At 48.9% G+C, this 18,517-nt stretch overlaps 3 protein-coding genes and 1 long non-coding RNA gene across 4 annotated transcripts; 2 read left to right on the forward strand and 2 right to left on the reverse strand.

Annotated features, from left to right (window-relative positions):
- Positions 1–572: 572 nt before the first annotated feature.
- Positions 573–4,354, reverse strand: WDR77 (WD repeat domain 77). The gene is made up of 10 exons (XM_088538933.1): positions 4,198–4,354; positions 3,921–4,106; positions 3,250–3,391; positions 3,121–3,170; positions 2,387–2,457; positions 1,968–2,022; positions 1,616–1,687; positions 1,411–1,519; positions 1,131–1,199; positions 573–940 (listed from the first exon to the last, which is right to left on the reverse strand). Exons 1-10 carry the CDS (start codon positions 4,352–4,354, stop codon positions 781–783), a joined length of 1,071 nt encoding a protein of 356 aa, XP_088395059.1. The 3' UTR covers positions 573–780.
- Positions 4,355–4,497: 143 nt separating this feature from the next.
- ATP5PB (ATP synthase peripheral stalk-membrane subunit b) lies at positions 4,498–7,660 on the forward strand. Its single transcript, XM_088538910.1, has 7 exons — positions 4,498–4,564; positions 4,701–4,743; positions 5,079–5,224; positions 5,793–5,956; positions 6,445–6,570; positions 6,783–6,962; positions 7,509–7,660. Exons 1-7 carry the CDS (start codon positions 4,537–4,539, stop codon positions 7,578–7,580), a joined length of 759 nt encoding a protein of 252 aa, XP_088395036.1. The 5' UTR covers positions 4,498–4,536; the 3' UTR covers positions 7,581–7,660.
- Positions 7,661–9,995: 2,335 nt separating this feature from the next.
- LOC148590538 (uncharacterized) lies at positions 9,996–12,069 on the forward strand. The gene is made up of 4 exons (XR_015914292.1): positions 9,996–10,063; positions 10,375–10,463; positions 11,260–11,339; positions 11,938–12,069. It is a non-coding gene; the product is annotated as an uncharacterized LOC148590538 (long non-coding RNA).
- Positions 12,070–15,081: 3,012 nt separating this feature from the next.
- On the reverse strand, positions 15,082–16,936 carry ADORA3 (adenosine A3 receptor). Its single transcript, XM_010216849.2, has 2 exons — positions 16,587–16,936; positions 15,082–15,679 (listed from the first exon to the last, which is right to left on the reverse strand). The coding sequence occupies exons 1-2, from the start codon at positions 16,934–16,936 to the stop codon at positions 15,082–15,084; spliced, it is 948 nt and encodes a 315-aa protein (XP_010215151.2).
- Between the last annotated feature and the right edge of the window lie 1,581 nt (positions 16,937–18,517).

Raw genomic sequence — 18,517 nt, forward strand, 5'->3', positions numbered from 1 at the left:
GAATTGTCTTCAGCACAGAGGAGTGGGAACGGTGTCAGACAGCAGCTGCTCCCTCCCTGGGCTGTGTGTTCTCCCGCACAGCCCCTCGTGCTGGCCTCGCTCCAGCTCCTCGTGTTTCAGTGCCCGGACGCTGAAACACAAAGGCGCTTCAGAGCGGGGCCGCATCCTGGATCCCTATGGGACAGGGCTCGGGATTCCTCCTGTCTTTAAGGATGCAGCAGCAGAGCAGAGCCCGGGGCTCCCCGTGGGATCCCCCCCAGCAGGGAGCCCAGAGGAACCCTCTCCCTGCCCGCTGCGGTGAGGGGAGCAGCAGGTCCCCTTCCACAGCTGGAAGGAGGAATTCATGCTGTTCTTGGTAACAAATTATGCTGTCTCGCTGGCAAAAATCTCTGTGCAGGTAAGGGCTTCACATTCAGCTAACTATGGCAGGAGGATTTTTTTCATCTTACCAAGTAATTTGTTTCTATTACTTCTTGAAGAATAGCGGGAAGAATCAACTTTTATTATACCTAATTGCCTGTCTCCAAGCCTCCTCTGTGCTTGAAGTCAATATTTTCTGTGCAACACACTGAAGTTTTATCACAGGTGAAGTCCCTGCTAAGGAGAAGGTAAAGCCTGTTCTGTAATGACCTTGTGCCTAACTAACTACTACAGGAACCTTCTTGGCCACAAGCATGAAGGTGGACAACAGACTATACCCCTTCTGGCTCACAAACACCTTTGACTGCAGCAGAATCAAAGTAACACCAGGAAGGAATTGGGACCAATGAGTTTATAAAACTATTCTTTTACACAGTTGATCCCAGAAGCTTCAGCAGTTGGAAGTGGTACGTTGTGATGTAAAACCTGGTGATCCCATCCAACTGTAGTGAGCAAGGTGTTGTCTGAGGGAGACCATGATAAGCCTTTTACAAAGTCTTGATGAGAACGGTTTCTGAACCTGGAAAAAAGGAATCTTCCGTTAGACATAGCACTGTCTAGGAGTGTTTATGAGCTTATAGCAATTCCTATCTTTCAAAATGCCATGGCTGATGCTCCCAAACTTAAAAGGTGTTTTTCTTTCAGTATGTAGATAAAGAGTTAATTAGAAGTCAGTAAGCTGCAGTAGATGATGCTTGTCTAGTACTTACACCTCTGAAAGGTTTGAGTCCAGAACAGCTACTGAACAGTCTTCACTGATTGAAGCCAGGAAGGGTGAACTAGGGAACAGAGATGAGACCAGTATTAGAGCAATCAAATATATGGAAAGTGTTTTAGGCAAAACTTGAAGTCTTAGTGAATCCAACTCAGGTTACAGTGAAATTATGCTCCTCCTCTACAGAAAGGCCCAACTAGCTCTCCCCCTTTTTTATCCTAAGGACCTCCGAGCACATATAGTTGTACACTTTACAGCAGCATCTTGAACAGTACCTGTGTGCAGAAAAAGCAAAGCCTGTGATACTTCGGGAATGCACAGCAGCACTGAGGGCAGAATCAGGCATCTTTGTGTCTACTAGTGCAACTGTCCCATTTTCATCACCTTAGGGAGTAAGAAGGAATGAGGTTATTTATTAGCAAAGCTGCCATGTGAAAGAGATTCGTCTGGTGCTAGCCAGACCATGAGATTGCTTCTTACCCAAAGCAAAAATGTCACTGTTTTGTGGATGCCACATCACTGAGGTAGGGAGGTAACTACAGGCACTGCAAACTGTAAGCAAACAAACAGGCATGAGTGCACAGAGGGTGGTCAGTGCAGACATCTTCCCACAATGTCTCAATTAGCACTACGCCAAGACACGCATTTAAAAGCATATTTTTACTTCTGTGAAATTAAGATTTTTTTTTAAAGCTTTTAATATATATTTTTTTCCTTCCTGAGTAGTCAAACCATTAGGCTGAAGTTGAGCATAAATGAAGCCAGGCATAAAACAATGCATTCCTTTCCCCATAAACTCCCCCACGAGCAGTGACTGCACAGAGGAACGTACCAATTCGAGTAGCTGGTTTGGGGCATCTGGTGTCCCAGAGCAAAGTTCTGTTGTCCTACAAATCCAAAGTGAATAAAATGGGTTTTATGATTTCTTTGCAGCAGAGGTAAGCATAAACTTTCAGATGAACTGTCCTACCACCTTAGACCCACAATCAACCCTGCACCCCCTTTTCTTCATATTTAAAATAATGCTGCCATTGATGGTAAGTTAGCTGTCTGTCCCTAGGACAGACAGAGCTATAAAATCCCACAATTTAATATAAATCTCTACAGATCAGCTTGGTAAACTGATCAGCATACTCTGACTATAACACACATGGACACAACATAAGAGCTTAGCAATTAAGTGTATGTAACTATAAAATTTAAACTCAAATCTTATAGTAGCAGATAGATTTAAGACACAATTAGCTTTACCTCGCCACAGGACAGGAACACAGTGTCCTTACCAGGACAGGAAGCCACACATGTCACTGAAGCAGTGTGAGCTGCAAAAGCACCAAAGGAGAAAGAGTCTGCAAGGCTGTATCCAACCTTCCCGCACATTCCCAACGCTCAACCACAGAACAGGGACAGGGCGCCCAGCCACTCCTGAGGCCTCGCAGCCGGAGCAAGAGCAGCTCCTACCCGCACGCAGGGTAACTCCTACCCGCTGGTATTCAGCTATTTCCTACCAAACTGATGAGCTGTCAAATCCAGCTACAGCCACTGCAGTCAGGGCCCTGTGACGGTGCCTAAGCTTCAAAAAGCCCTGACAGATGAGACATCAGTTAGAGGAGGGAGGGAAGGAGAGCAGAAGAGCAAGGCATGGCTGAAGCCTCCGCTTCCTCCACCTCTGCTGTGACCAGAGAGCACAGCTCTCCCGAGATGTCATCCTGTATCTCCAGTGAGCTCTTCTCAAGCGTGCAATAGAAAATCATGTGGTTACACAGAGCTCCAAGAAAAACTTCAGCTGAGAAATCCTGTGGAATGCACAGGGAGATGCAAGACAAGCCAAATTCTATAGAATACATTTGTAGGGAGCACCAGCAAACATGCAGCTGTGCTGGAAGCTTCCCAGGCACGCCGTGTTAAACCGCAGTGCCTGGCCCACAGGCAGCATGCAGGGATGCGGCAGGACGGAGCGCTGCGCGTGCCAGGGCAGGGCTCACCTCGGTAGGAGTGCAGCACGGCCTCCTCGGGGAGCTCCCACACCTTCACGCTGCGGAGAAAGGCGACGTGTCAGAAACAGCCGCAGGGAAAGCCCTGGCAGCAGGAAGGGCAGAGCAAGAAGCACTCACCAGAAGTCTCTGCCGCCACTGACAGCGTGGGTGCTGTTAGCAAGCACGCTCACTGCCATCACAATGTCATCGTGCTCGTATTTACAGAATTTATTCACGATGAGCGTTTCCTTCTCATCCAGCTCCCAGAGCTCCACAGCACCTGGAAAAGAGCGGGTGAGGCCGAGCCCGGGAGGAGCGAGAGCCGCGGGCAGGGCCCACGTCCCATCCCCCTCGCCCGGGAGGCCGCGGGGAAGGGGCACCGGGACCATGGCTGGACACGGCTGCCCCGGGCACCTCTGCAGCCCCCTCGGTGCCGGGAGCAGCTCGCTGCGGCCGCAGAGCTCTGCAGTGCTCAGGCATGGGGAGCACGGCCCCCTCTCCAAGGCCAGGGCCCGGACCGCCAACCACAGCAATGCGACCAGCCCCCAGCTCCCAGGAACGGGGTCCCCAAGCCCATAACCCCCAGGAAAGGGATGAGAACCCTCCTCATCCCCCAGGAACCGGGTCCCCAAGCCCATAACCCCCAGGAAAGGGGTCAGAACCCTCCTCATCCCTAGTAACAGGGTCCCCAAGTCCATCCTCAGGAAAGGGATCAAAACCCTCCTCATCCCTCAGGAACCGGGTCCCCAGTCCCTATCCCGGCAGCGGGCTCCAGCCCCCGCCCGGGAGCGGGGTGCTGCGATGCTTACCGGAGTCGGAGGCCACCAGGATGCCCTTGTCGGCCACCCAGCACAGGTCCGCGACGCCCGCCTCGGTCTGCACGCCCGCCGTGCAGAAGCCCTCGCTGGGGGCGCGCCGGGGGTCGCCGAAGACCCACAGAGAGCCGGACCAGCAGCGGCCGCTGAGCGCGGAGGCGCCGAGGAGCAGCGCCCCGTCTGCGGGGGGACAGGGCGCCCGTGAGGCCGGGCCGCCGCGCCCCCCGCCCCGCCGCATCCCCGCGGCGCCCCCAGGGCCGCGGCCCGCTACCTGCGCGGTAGTGCGCGCGCTCCAGGTGCTGCTCCATGCAGGCGGGCGCGTTGGGCGGGATGCTCCAGCCGGGCGCCGCGCCGGCGCCGCCGTCGGGCTCGCGCTCGGGCCGCTCGGGCCCCTCGGCCGCGGCGGGCGGCGGCGGCGGCTCCTCCATGGCGGCGCGCGGGACCCCGGGCCGGCCGCGGCGCCCCACGTGCTCCCGCGCCGCGCCGGCTCTCGCGAGATCCCGCCCCGCGGCGGGCGGTGCCGTGCGCGATCTCGCGAGAGCCGAGGGGGCGCCATCTTGGTGCGGGCGGCCGGGGTGACCGGGACGCGCAGGGCGCTGCTGCCGCCGTGATGCTCTCCCGCCTCGTCCTCCGCGCCGGTGAGAGCGGCGGCCCCGGTGCCCCGGGAGGCGGCCCCGGTGCCCCGGGCGGGAGAGCGGGGGCGTGGGTGGGAGCGGAGGGGGGCTCCGTGCTGGGCTCCGTGCTGACGCGCGCTCTGCCCCTCTCGCCCCGCAGCCCCGGCCGCGCTGAAGAACCTGCCGCCTCCCGTCACGGCCGGGTGAGTACGCGGGGCCGCGGCGGGGCCCTGTGGCGGCGCCGCGGGGCCCTTTCCCCGCGGCCACGGCCTGACCTTCCCGGGGAGGCCGCGGCCGCGCTGCGCCTCCCGCCCTCCGCGTTCCCAAACCGCGGCGCTGCCAGCGTAGCGCTGTATTCCAGGGAAAATCCCAGGATAGCGGTGCTGGGAGGCACCCCGGGAGGTTATCTACCCCCTCCCCAGGGCTCCCTGCCGCTGGTTGTCCTGGAAAACACCCTTGAGCAGCACCGAAGGTGGGTGCTTTTTCTTTTTTTCCTTCTTTGCAACAAATTTGATGGATTCTTTCCCATTATTTGTAGAATATTGCATGCTAAAAGAACCTTTCATGCAAGTCAGCAGTGCTCGGCTCCTCTCCCACCTCTGCCTGAGAAACCAGGACAAGTGCGCTTTGGTTTGATCCCTGAGGAGTTCTTCCAGTTTCTTTACCCTAAAACAGGAGTCACAGGTTAATATATATATTTATTTGCGTGTTCTTTGTTTGCTTTGTTTTCTGCTTAAATTCAAGTAGTACTGTCCACAGTAGCTGCTAACTAGACAGAATATTAGAGCAAAGGCTGACTTTTCTTTGGGGAGCACCCTGGCTGTGTAGAAAGCAAGATGCTTAATTTGGTGTGATAGGAGGAGCAGTTCGTTTGTTAAATGCTTTATTCTAGGGGATAAATTATTTCTTGAGGCACTTAGAACCTTTTGATTTTACTCTTTCGTGTGCCTTAAAGAAAGGTTAAAAGTGTAGTGTGGGCTTGAAAGAAAAGGATTTATTTGCTTGCTGACCTGAAACTCCATAAGGAGAGAGTTTTGCTTGTTGGTGACTGAGCAGAAGCTGTAAATCCCGTTGAAGGTGTAATTTGCCTCTCCATCTCAATGATGTGTTCTCATTGCTGATGAGTTCGTGTCTTGGTTGCAGTAAATGAGACTTTCCTGTTGGATGTTGGAAGCTACCTCGTTTTTAGTTGTTTGACTTGAATAAGTGTTTGCACCACATGCCACTAATGCTGTTTCATTTCTTCTTTTAGGACCTTATATGCTGGGAACTGGTCTCCTGCTTTACTTACTTTCTAAAGAAATCTACGTAATTAACCATGAGACTGTTGCAGGTGCCTGCATATTGTCAATCTTGATTTATGGTGTTAAAAAATATGGGCCTGTTGTAGCAGCTTTTGCTGACAAACTTAATGAGGTAAGAACAGAAATGTCAACTTTGTACTGGCAACTCTTAAGTAAGCTACCAAAGCATTAGAAAATACTGAGGTCAAAATCTGTGCTTGATGTCTTCGGAACGGTGGTTAAGAAAGGCATTTTATAGACTCTATGTCAATGTTGTTATGTAAATCTTAGAAAATAAAAAGAGTTTATGTTAACACAAGTACTTACTGAAATAATTTTAAAAGTAAAATCAATTACAAACCATATATTTTCTGTCTTGCCAATTCTTGATCTCAAACCTGATGCAATTCAGTTTGCACAAACAGTTCTCAAACTGTAATGGAGGATTTTGAGAATCGGTTGCAGCTTGCTTGTTTGCCTTGCATCTTACATTCATTCTGAAGCATCTGTTATATTACATATATTCACTACATACAATATACGTTATTTATCTCCGTTATATTTAGATGTATGTGTATATTGTGTATGCATGTATTTATAAAATATATATCTGTTTTCCAGGAGAAAGTTGCTTCAGCTTTAGCTGTGAAGAACGATGCAATTAAAAGTCTTGAGACTGCAATTGAAGAGGAGAAGAAAGAACAGTGGAGGGTTGAGGGCCGTAGTTACCTCTTTGATGCCAAGCGGGTAGGTATCTCTAGCCCTACTGCTGGTTTTTATAGTTCTCCTCATTATAATAATTCTACTGGGTCGATAACAAGTAACAAAACATTTGCAGGGTGTATGTTGCAGACTTGTCTGCTTTACTGCCCAGTGCAGAGTTTTCTGTTACAGACCTGTGTTCTGCTGTTTTTTATTTTGCCAAATGTTAACCAGTTGGTGTCATCCTTTGCGTGTAGAATAATATTGCAATGTTGCTAGAAGCCAACTACCGAGAAAGGCTGCTGACCGTGTACAACGAAGTAAAGAAGAGGTTGGACTATCAAGTGGCTATGCAGCATTTGAAACGTCAGAAGGAACAAGATCACATGATTCAGTGGGTGGAGAAAAATGTTGTTCAGAGCATCACACCTCAGCAGGTATTTCATTTGTTTTTTACATTTTACTCTATAAAAATACTTGCTTTCCGGTGTTTCTGGCACTCTTGGTGACTTCCAGTTTGAGCTGAGATGTTTTTCTGCTGCTGAGTAGCAGCTAACGTGTCCAGTAAATGTTTACCAAGTGCTTATGCTGCTGGTGACAGCTAGAAGCATTCACATTGTTTGTTCCTCCGCTATAGTGCTAAGCTTGAATAAGATTTATAGTTCATAGGTGAAGGGAGTTGCTTGTAAAATTCTCTGTGCAAGATTTCAGCAGTTTAGGATATACAGGTAGACCGTAGACTTCCTTCTTCTAAAGAACAAACCTGAGAAAAAGAAAACACGTGTTCCCAGCACTAATTGTTAATGCTTTAATATAAGCCGCTGTCTGGATTTGAATCTCTGTCTTCATGAAATATAATAATATCCCTTTTAATCTCTGTTGCATTTAATGAGTCCAAAGAGAAAATCTGAAGTTCATTAGAGTGGATGTTTTCCTTGTTTAAGTATCTTTTGCCAAGTGTATTGTCTTCTTTTCTTTTGCAGCAAAAGGAGAGTATTGCAAAGTGCATCGTAGACCTGAAAGCGTTATCGAAGAGCGCTCACGTGACAGCGTAACCACGTAACATCTGGTTCCATAGACTTGTTTTCTATGGCTTATTGTTGGAAACTGTATGATTCTAATAATTAAAGAAGTCTATTACCTTGACTTGCAGTTGTAACACTGGTTTCCTTTTTGTGCTTGTGGTAGCTTGGTCTCCAAAGAAAACTACTGTAGTGAGAGAAAAAAGTAGGGGATTACTTGAGCATTGCACCTGCAGTGCTGTATGGTTCCTGTTTTGGTCATGAAAACATCGTTTTCACTGTGCAGCTGTAAGAGTGACTGTTTTTAGTTATCTGTGATTATGGCCTACACCTACAACCATTGTTAATGTGTGTTTGTTTTGTTTTTAAAAAGTGAGTGCTAATGCTCCCATTCACTTAGTGAGCTATCCAAGATACAGAGATGATCAAGATGCTTTTTCAAACAAACAAAAATCTTCTGTAACAGAACATCAAGTCAGGAAAATATCATCTTCCTTTTCTGTGGAAAAGAGGATGTTGCGGACACAAAATATAGCAAAATCCAGCAGAATGCATCATTTGAAGTCAAAGTCACCAGTAGAAAAGTTAAAACAATGAAATGAATGAACTTGCTCCTGAGGATTTTTTCTGGAAAAGCTTGCTTATCATACATAGCAAGAAATGAGTATTAATGACAAGTACGATAATACTTGTAGGGCTGACTAAGTAATTTATTTGGAAAACTTATTTTTCCCTCAAGGATGGTGCTACACGTCAAATGCATGTTCCTGTAGAGCAAGGCATTTAAGTATGTGCAATCTCATCTTCTGCACATTTCAAAGTGATTTATTTAGTATTTTTTTTTTATGACTTAAGCAAAACAGTGCACACTTGGATGCTTTCTTAGATAGATTGCTCTTACATTAAAAGAATACCTGGTTTTAGTGGAGTTGGTAAACTACTACTTTTTTAATACACAAGTTCAACAAAAAGGGTATTTTCCAGTTCGTAAATAAGACAACCTTCAAAGGTAAGGTATTAAGTTGATGTTGAGTGTTTTTTTAAAAAAAAAAAAAAACTTGCAACAGTTCCTGCAAATAGAGAGGTTTTCATATTTCCTCTTTAAAAAAAAAAAAAAAAGGAAACTGAAGTTGCAGAACTTCCGCATCTGTATAACCCAATGTTTGAATGATATTTGAGCTCTGCCTAGTTTGCCAGGGGTGCTTTTCACGAAGCAAGCGGTTTTTGTTCTTCAAAAATTTTCTACTGTTGTATGAGCTGCAACCTTTATGGTCCAAGGTAAGATAAAGGTTTTGTCATTCATTGCTATTACTTTTATTACTACAAGAGTATGCTTTATACTTGCCTCCGGCAACTCAGGTTCTAAAAAGTTCACTTTCTGGATGCGGGCAGCAACACTTAGCAAGTGATATTCAGGGGAAAATGCTGATTGCAACAGCGAGAAGAAGGTGTGTAATTTTGAGGTGTTGCTAGGCACACTTTGTTTGCAATGTGCTGTTTGAAAGGCTTAAGATGAGGAGTATAGGGGTAACTTTACAGTAAACCTAAGAGTTCCCTATCACAGAAGCACAGTCGGATATAATAGTTGGACAGAATAATAGTTGGACATTTAATGTATTCCCTCCTTTTGAGATACAGCAGCATGTTCACCAAAGTGCAGTGGATGTGCCTGTACACACGCAAGAACTAGACTTACGGAACTAGGATTCTCGTTGCCAGGTTTACTTCAGTGGGCTTTGTGCAAACTTCTGTGTGGCTTGCACATAGCTTGTAAAGTAGGGAAGTGAGGGGAGAAGGAGGGCTAAGATACAAAAACGTTGATAAAAACTAGAAAGTCCATTGATCACATGAGGGTGTTTGTTTTGCTCTGTTCTAAAACTTAGAGAGAAGCAAGCTTGTTGTAGCATGTGCTATTTTATCCATTTTGTGTATTTATGTGTGTAAACTTTTTTTCCTCTGTAGCTTCTCATATCCATTAGTGTTTGGAGAGAATGGGATCTTCCTCCTCACGATCACATGCAGGTATCTGCTTCGTTAAGGAGCGTGTGTAGATTTGGTGTTCTTTACTAAGTTGGCATTGTCCTGGCTCAAAAAAGGCTGCTGGGGGGTGACAATAGATCTATGAATTTAGGATATTGCAGCATAGCTGCATGACTTTCTAGGCTGTTGTCAAACAATACTAAGAATTTTTTTTTTCAGTTTAGTGTGTTCATTCTCATCTTTCTGATAGAAAGCTGTTATGCAAGTATTAACATTTACTTGCTATCTTATGTCAATAATTCACAAATAGGAACATGCCTCTGGCTATGTAGAGTGTGTGACTTGCAGTATTAATGGATAAATTAACTCATTTTAAGAAACTATATCTTCTATTCATTTTTAGCTGCACGAACACCTGTCCCTACTACGGTCACTGCACGTCCCACTGTGCCTGCTGCTCCCGTCACTGTGCACAGCACTGTCTATACCTCTACTGCTGACTCACGAGCTGCGGAAGTCCAGTGCTTTATAGATCAGTAAATGTTACACCTTTATTTCCTGACTTTAAACAGAAGTGGGCTTTGAGATTGCCTTGAGATGGCAGACTCCTCTCGGGGCAGTGTTCTGTGTCTCAGGGTTTTAAAGAGTTGCTTGGAATGTCCTGGTCTGTGCACTAGATGCTTAGTTTGCACTGAGGCTTCACACAGATAAACACCTTCTTGTCTTACGTGGATTGGGATAAACGGTGAATTATGTTCCACAATGTTTGGTGAATATGAAAATTAGAGTTTCTTTAGTATTTCTTTAAAAAATGGTGATTCTGACACTCTTTTCTGTGCGTCAACAGCCCTGAGATAATCTACATGTTGCTAGCCTATATCTGTGGAATCCTGTCAAGCGTTCTGCTTTTTGCAGTTGTCTACCTCATCAGAAAAAGTAAGTGAGACAGTAGAGGAAATATCAGAGGCAAGGCGATGGTTTATTCAAACTTGGTGGCAAAGAAAGAGATTATGCTGCATATCTTATGCATGGTGCTGTGTTTCTGTTCCTCCTCCTGAATCTTAAGGCAGAGGGGATTTATGATAGAGTTCTTGTTTCTCTTAAAATAACTGGCATGGTGTTTATGCCTTTAGCAGTACGCTGGGGTGTGGCTGCTTCAGTAGATCATTACAGATTTGATGGTCGTTCTTGTCGGTGACTTTTCGCGTTGTCCCCAGTAAATGGGTTCGAAGGACAACATTCATAAGGGTCTGTTCACAGACCCTTAGTTCACAGAAGAACTAACCGTGGCTCCGGCGTGGGGGACTTTTTGTCCATATTTGTCTTGTTTCCAGGACAGACTAACCCACTGGGTACTAATTGCTCCATAGCTAGAACAGCCTAGTCAGAAGCTGGGACAGGCAGCAGATGTTCTGTTTTGCCCTGAGATGAGGGCCCTTGCAGGGAAGCGTTGTGTTGACTGAAGACTCACTGGCTTTTCAATAAATACCAGACTGAAGTGATAGAGAGAAGGGCTGACGGGGGTGAGTTGGCTGCCTTCTCCACCCGGCTCTCAGTGATCCACAGAATCTCCTCTATTGCTCCTTGTCTCCCAACATCCATACCTCATATTCTGTGAGCAAGCCACACACCTTTGGCTAGTGCCACTCTGCCGTGCCATCTTCATGCTTCTCTTGTGGCGCACTCTCCGAAGTAAAAGACTGACATGAGCATTCCTGTGTCTCCTTCCTAGTGCGTAAGAGACCTCAGGAAAACTTCCAGGAGCAAACTCCCCCTCAGAAGGTCTCTGGGACGCTTGCTGGAAACAGCCAGGTAAATGTCCAAACTGTTCACGTGTTTCTGATGCTTTATGCAGCTATTTCATTTTTTTGGAAAATGGTAAATGTTAACTTGGAGGTGAGAAAGGAGGCTTGCTCTTGCACACCTGAGTGTTAGTCAGCAGGTCTTTTGGCTGGTTACGCTTTGCAGCAGAAAATGCTACTTTGGCACCTCGCGCGTCAGCCTGAGCTTGTAGCAGTCCTGGGCGCTGCCTGCGGAAGCGGCTAGAGGGAAGGAGAGCGGTTCTTGCTCTGTGCAGGGGCTCAAATGCCACGTTCCCCACATACTCCAAGGCTCCAGGGCTACACCAAACCATTAATTAGGGCTGGGAGGATTTCTTTTAGAAGGGCAGACTTTGGCTTTTTTTCCTTCATTAAAATGATTCTTTGGAAGCCCTTAATATTAGTATTTTGTAGGATCCTCATCTAACCTGACAATTTGTCTGATCCAGCATGGCATTGACTAGATGTCCTATGCTCAAGGATAGGCTGTGACCGCTTGGGGTGTCTAAAACAATTACAGGTGGGAAATTCATGCTGAAATGTAGTATTTCTGCATTCCCTAATCCTTGCGCTTTGTCTCCCAGCCCCAGGATGAGGTTACCTATGCCAGCCTGGTCCTCCAGCAGAGTCTGACCCCGAGGGCTGTATCATAATGTGTGGAGCCTCTGGTGAAATGAGGACGCCTTCATGTTCTGCACGTGCGATGCTGCTGAATGGTTGTATCAAATCATGTTGTGCTTTAGGGAATGGTGCCAGCATTGCAGTACGCAACATCAGCTAGCTTTGCAGTTACGAGGGAGAGTTAATGCCTTCTTTCCCATCTGCTCACCAACACTTGTGGACAAATCATTAATTTTATAGATTACTTCGTCTATAGAAATGTCTGAGAGTTCTTGCAATGTACTATTGCTCTTTCGTTTTTTTTTTGTTTTTGCTATTGCTTTGGAACAGAACTAAAGCAAGTTATTTTTTTTCTATTTTTTACATATTTGTGCATATGTACATTTGTACATGTTTCCCTCTGGTTACTGGCTACAGCTGGCAGTGAAAAAAAGCAAAAAAAAAAAAACACCCATGTGCCCTCTGCTCAATGAAGTGATGATAATAAAATCTTTGCAAATTTGTTTCCTGAGTGGGTCACAAGAAAAAACCTCCCAACTTTGTCTCCTTTAACGTGTCATTACATGCTGAAATGCACGATCATATTGTGACAGTCAAAGCTTGTGGAAATGATGGTTTGTATCATTCCAAGTATTTTAGAAGTTTAAAATCGCCCCATTTTTAGAGAATAGGGAAGAAGATACCTCTGGTGATTTGGTCTTTGCAGCTGTAGGGGAGCATGGTCTCTTTGCACGTTGATACGTGTGTGCCTGGCTCGTCCAGAACCTGAGGAGTGCAGTGCTCTGTCCATCATGCAACACCCCTGGAAGAGCCTCAACAGCTCCAATCCCGTGACACCTCCGTCCCCTCGGGTTCTGATGCCTCCTTGTTTCTGGCACCTGAGAACATGGGGTTCTGGAAAGTGGTTCAGATGGCTGTTGATGTGCTATTGTAACCGCCTCCAGAGAGATGTTTCGGGTTGGAGAAACGTCTTGGATCTCGCAGCTTTCTGTGCCCTCCAGCAGAAGTCGATATCTGGTAACAAACTTGAGAGAAGCTCCCCTAGAAGGAAGACTAAGCGTCCGCTTGATGGCAGCAGAAACTCACAGGTGGGCAATTCTGTTTCACCCGGTTTACATTTATTGCTTCACTTTGCCAGCAACCAGTTAGCAGAGACCTGGCACAGCCTGTCTGGACAGGGATGTCCTGACATCCTGGAGTAGATAATCTGATTCAAAAAGTATTAGCAGAACTCGAGGTGACGCAGAAACGGCTGTTGGACTGCGTCTTGCCCAGCCCGTACTGAGTGTGCGTCAGTCGCCTCCCCGGAGCATCCTGGATCCTTTGGTCTTCCTCAGTGCCACGGGCACGAGGACGGCTGCTGTGGGGCTTCGCTCGTCTCCCACACCTACCTGTGGGGTTGGTGTCTGGGTGTCCCCAGGTTCATGGCTAGAAGTGTCAGTCGGGCCCTGCTGGGCTGGGCAGCCCCTGCCCTCGCTCCGTCGCGTCGCCGCGGTCCGGCCGCGCGCGGGGAAGCCGCTGCTGGCGCCGCGCTCGCCTCGCTCCTCCGAGGAGGAAGTTTCTCACGGTTGGGCTCTGCTGAAAGAGGTTTCATCAGCCGATCAGGAGAGATTACGGAGCAAAACTCCGCTGTACTTATGCAGGGGCTTCCTTCACTGGCATGATTGTTAACAGAGTTGAACGGGGCACCAGGGCAGAGCTCTCCTCTATGGCAGTCTGATGTTCTATCACACCAGATAGAACATCGAGATGTCTGATACTATTTAAAAGAGCGGAAAACCACACTTCTAACTACTTTCTGAGATAGATGAAGCAGAATTACCCTGCTATTCTGCTTTTCTTGACCACTTTTGTAATTTAAAATGCAGTTAAAAATCCTTGCCTTGAATCGCCTCTTTTCAGCGTGTTCTCTAAGCCAGACTGCACAAGCTGCGGTCGATCCTTTCTGGCATTTCTAAGCAGGATAACTCCTAATGCAGTGGTGGGGGCTCATGCATACCCACGCATGATTGTTGAAAGAAGAGTAGTGTTTTGTTTTAAAGACATTTCTCCACATTTTTTCCCCTTTTTGAAATGATTTAATGTAAAGATATACATGCATATGGGTGTATATACACTATATGTATAAAGACACATGGGTGGCACATTCAGTTCAGAGTAGTCTTCTGTTCTGTAACAGGTAGTTGCAAAAAGAGAAGCTTTTCACCAGGTTCACAAAGGTTTGGCTGAGAGCAGATGACCTTCACTTGCAGCAAACGATGATTAACTCGGGTGTCAGGAAAGCAGATGGTGATTAGAGGGTGGGGTAAGTGCAGGAATATGTTGTGCAGGAGGGGTCGCTCCTGTTGTGAGTTGCTCCTAGTGACAAGCGAGGAAAGCAGGTCGTTTTGGGGGGTTAGTGATGGCTGGTTCTACCCGGCGTGGGGAGTCGGGAGCGCAGAAGAACCCAGAGCTCTCGTTGTCCTTCGCGCCGGACGCGATGGTCTCCCGCCGCAGACTTCCCTCTCCTGCCCGCGTCCGGTTCGCGAGCAGCGGCCGCGCGTCACGAGGCGGCTCCGCTCGCGCTCGCAGAGCAGCGAGGTCGGCTTTGCAGGCGCGGGGTGAGCCCTGGACCGGGTTCAAAGCATGGACAGGCTCCCAGCTGGCAGGACCCCCTGCAGGGAGGAGAGGCACCAAAGCCCAGGGCGCTCAAGCGTTGGCTTTACCAGCCAAACAGCTCTGAGGTAGCAACCAGGGGCAAAATATTTCTGCCCGGTGTCAGTGCTCAGCATCGCCTGCCTACCGAGGAGCACTCGAGGCAATGCATCAACCAGGGCAGCTCCTGTGAAATGAAGAGACTTGCCTGGAAGATCTGGGTTTGTCACTGCACTCGCTGAGCAGAATTATCCACGGTGTAGCTGTGCAGGAGATCATAAATGATCCTTCTAGGCTTAATGTCCAATGTGCATCGGACTGGGTAAGAGAAACTTGCCCTTATCATAAAACAGATTGCCTAAAAGAGCCAGCAGATGAAGCAGAACATGTATTTTCCCATGAGTTTCTTGTGAAGCAAAGCTTTTTAGCAACAGTCTGATAACACTGACAGTTCAGCATTTGGTCTTGACTTGCAGCTGCTAGTCCATAGGTTGCTCTGTAAGAACACCTGGCTCTGTTTTTTTGCACAGGATATGACTTTTTAAAATTAAAAGGTATGAGTTTTTGAACTTCCTTATCCTGCAAGCATAGAGAATAGGGTTCATGGCAGAATTGGCATGGGACAAGAGAATTCCCAAGTACATCCAGTGCTGGGGGATTGGCCACTTGGGGTAAAAGTAGGAAACACAGTTCATAATGCACAGGGGCAGCCAGGATATTGCAAACAGGAGGAGAACAAGAGCTAGCGATTTGGCTGTCCTGAACTCCTGCCCATAAAACATTCCTGCCCCTCTCACGCTGTTTGAACCTTGACTAAGCTTTGTCCGAATCATGTAAAAGATTTCAGCGTAGAGAGCACACATGATGGCCAGGGGCACAAGGGTCCACATGAAGAAGCCAAAATAGACCATGTAATCCATCTTCATGACGGAGACAAACCGACACTTGAGCAGCTCCGCGCTTCCCAGCCTTCTGTTGTTCCACCCAAACATGGGGGTTAACCCTGCCAGCAGAGAGACAGACCAGCACACACCCAGTGCCAGCCAAATTCTTCTTTCTGTAGAGATCGTTTTATATCTGTTGGGGAGGAAAACACCGGCCATGTTAAGCGGAAGCATTGGGAACAGTTGGGGATGTTTGAGAACTCACAGGTTCAAATACTGTGGGTTCGCTGGGGCACACGGGAGCATTGACTCCTTTTCCTTGGGAAAAGGAATCCCAAGATGAGCCCAACCGCTTTTCACAACTGTTACTTAGCAGAATCTGTATATGTTGAACTACCCTTAACTCCCCCCCCTTTTTTTTTCTTGTATTTTTGTCTATTTTCAGCTATTTTGTTTCTTGTTTCATTATGATCTCACCGTGACTTTTAACCGAGTAGTGTTGTATTTCCAGCAGTTCTCTGTTATTTCTCAACTTCCTTGGATGTACTTTATCATTTTTACTTCACTTATACTGCTTGTACAACCACATTGTTTTTCACTCTTCAACCTATAGGTTCTGCATTAAAGAGGTATAACCCCTTTCATATTCAAGGTTATGCTTTGGGTTTCTACCTTGCATTCACTTTTCCTTTCTTTGAAAAAGAAAAAAAGCCATTTGCATCTTTTTACATCAGCCCTTAATAAGGTTTTGTTACTCCCCTATTTTCCACCAAGGCAAATATAAATCATATTTAAATGACTAAAGGAAACTCCAAGCAGTCTGTACCGCTCTGAGGACGTACCGCACGCTGAGCCAGATGCCTGAGGACTGAAGCGCTTGACCGCAGCTGCATCCTGTGGCCAAATTCTGGTTGGCAATTGCCTTGGCCGCGGGCATCCCAAGAAGAGCTGTGGCCGCCTGTGCCGCGGGCGGGTTTGTGTGCGCGGCCCCTGCTCTGCGGGGCCAGGTTTTACAGACAGGTATGTCGGTATTTTGGGGTACGGACAGGCATTTGGAGGCAGCCGGGGCAGGGGAGGGCCGCGGGGGTGCCGCGTCTCACCTCATGGGCAGCTTCACTCGCAGGTACCTGTCGACCGCGATGGCCAGGAGGGACAGGACGGACGCGTAGCAGAAAATCATCATGAGGCAGCACATGAAGAGGCAGGCGTAGAAGTGGACGTGGATCCCCAGGCTCACCACGATGGCCAGGGGCACGACGAGGATGCCGATGGCGATGTCGGCCAGCGCCAGGGAGCTGATGAAGTACATGGTGGCGTTGCGAAGGGCCGGGTTCAGCTTCACCACCCAGATCACCAGCGTGTTGCCCAGAAGGGCCAGCAGCGCGATCAAGGACTCGGTGCTGATGTAGATGCTGTCGAGGCTGCTCAGTGCGAGGCTGCTGTTGGCCATGGCGAGGACACGGGAGGGCTCGCGGGGCCTCACGCGGGCACTGGCCGCGGCGACTGCCCCTGCGGGCTGCAGCGCCTCTGCCCGGCACAAACCTTCTCCCGAGTCTCACATCCTCAGGGCTCCTGCAGCCAACGGCCTCCTGCCTTGCTGGGGAACTGCAAACGTCTCAGTGTCCAGAAAATGCCGGCCTCTTCGCCCACATCTCCCTCGGAAGCTCAGAGCACCCCTGCAGCAGCCTCGGGTCGTTGGAGCGCTCTAGAAAGTTGTAGCATTCAGGGGAGAAAAGCCACCGCAAACCTATGTACCAAAAACCTGCAACAAGTATTTTTGGCACTTCCTCCTCTTAGTCACGGTTTTAGAAGAAAACTGTAGTCAGAATTGACCGTGCAAAGCTGCTGCTTATCAGCTGAGATAATCATTCTGTAGACACAGTAGGAAATGCAACAGTTTAAGGGACGTTAGCAGCATGTTTAGCTGAGTTCTAAGCCTGTACTTGATTTGGGATGTACTTTTCCAAGCAGGCCCTGAAGCAGCTGAGAAACTCCCTTTCCTCAGAGTTTTCCTCGTGTTGCCAGAACACTATTGCCGCGTGCCCATGGCTTTTCCTTTACCAGTGGGTGCCCTCGTTCTGTTACAGATCAGTGCAACACCCGGGGCAGAGGGAACAGCAGTGCTTGGAGAGCAGGATGTTGCTCCGCACTCGGAGCCCGTCCCAAGGGCCCCGGGTCCCCATGGCCATTTTGCTATAGGACGAAGCTGTGTTCTGGGAGGAGCGGGGAAGGGGCTGCGGCCGCCCGCGTGCGGGGAGCTGCTCGCGGCCTGCGGCACCTCCTCCCCGCCGGGACCGCGACGGAAGGATCCTCTCCCATTCCAGAGAAAAGCGGGACAAGAGACACGCGTTGGAGCTCGTGTCAGGCTGGGAGCCCCCTTCGCAGAGCCCTGAAACACTCAGGGTCCCCAGCGCTGCCTCCACCCAGCTCGCTGGCTAAACCCGGCACGGGGAAGTGAAATCAGCCCTGGGAGCGAGGAAGAAATGAGACTTTGTCACGTTCTGCTCTGGAAAGAGCTGCCTAAATTCAGCTAAATGTAACGGCTGCCACTCCCCGAGGTGCTGTGGAAAATGGGAGGCATTTGTGCTGGAGCAGCTCCCGTCCCCGAGCCCCAGGACACGGCTCGTCCCTCCGCATCCTCTTGCCGTCAGCGTCTTCACGCTTCCCCTCCCCACTCCTGCTTCGGGGCCAGGCAATGGATTATCCTCCCTGAGGTCCTTCAGCCTCTGGGCAACATGGGGGCCAAGGGCGCTGCTTGGCGGGAACTGGGTTCATTGCTTTTACTTGGGGCTTCCTTTTGGTTTTGTCTTTTCTTTTCTCTGGAAGAGCACAGTGAAAGCAAAGGCGGGACAAGCAGCAGCGGCCGGGAGGTGGCAGAGCCGTCCCGCCGCGGCCAGGCGCTCCCTGTCCCCGGCCGAGGCCGCTGCGGGTGCCCCGCGGGGCTGAGCCGGGTGTTTCGGAGCGTCCCGGCCCCGCGTGCTCCCCGCGTCCTTCCGGCGCTTCCTCCCACAGGCACCATCTGTTTCCTGCC

Source organism: Tinamus guttatus, unplaced genomic scaffold (genome assembly GCF_059628265.1).
Source record: "Tinamus guttatus ecotype Peru unplaced genomic scaffold, ASM5962826v1 Tinamus_guttatus_pri_ptg001272l, whole genome shotgun sequence".
Taxonomy (NCBI): domain Eukaryota; kingdom Metazoa; phylum Chordata; class Aves; order Tinamiformes; family Tinamidae; genus Tinamus; species Tinamus guttatus.

Bases quoted from the DNA above. Each gene is read 5' to 3' on its own strand.
- WDR77 (XM_088538933.1), bottom strand. From the start codon at position 4,354: ATGGAGGAGCCGCCGCCGCCGCCCGCCGCGGCCGAGGGGCCCGAGCGG. The intron at 4,107-4,197 runs GTAGCGGGCCGC...GTCCCCCCGCAG, and splicing joins GCGCGCGCACTACCGCGCAG to ACGGGGCGCTGCTCCTCGGC. The intron at 1,200-1,410 runs GTACTGTTCAAG...TCTGTTCCCTAG, and splicing joins TTTGCTTTTTCTGCACACAG to TTCACCCTTCCTGGCTTCAA.
- ATP5PB (XM_088538910.1), top strand. From the start codon at position 4,537: ATGCTCTCCCGCCTCGTCCTCCGCGCCG. The intron at 4,744-5,078 runs GTGAGTACGCGG...CATTATTTGTAG, and splicing joins CCGCCTCCCGTCACGGCCGG to AATATTGCATGCTAAAAGAA. The intron at 5,225-5,792 runs GTTAATATATAT...TTCTTCTTTTAG, and splicing joins CCCTAAAACAGGAGTCACAG to GACCTTATATGCTGGGAACT.
- ADORA3 (XM_010216849.2), bottom strand. From the start codon at position 16,936: ATGGCCAACAGCAGCCTCGCACTGAGCAGCCTCGACAGCATCTACATC. The intron at 15,680-16,586 runs GTGAGACGCGGC...CCTCCCCAACAG, and splicing joins CGAGTGAAGCTGCCCATGAG to ATATAAAACGATCTCTACAG.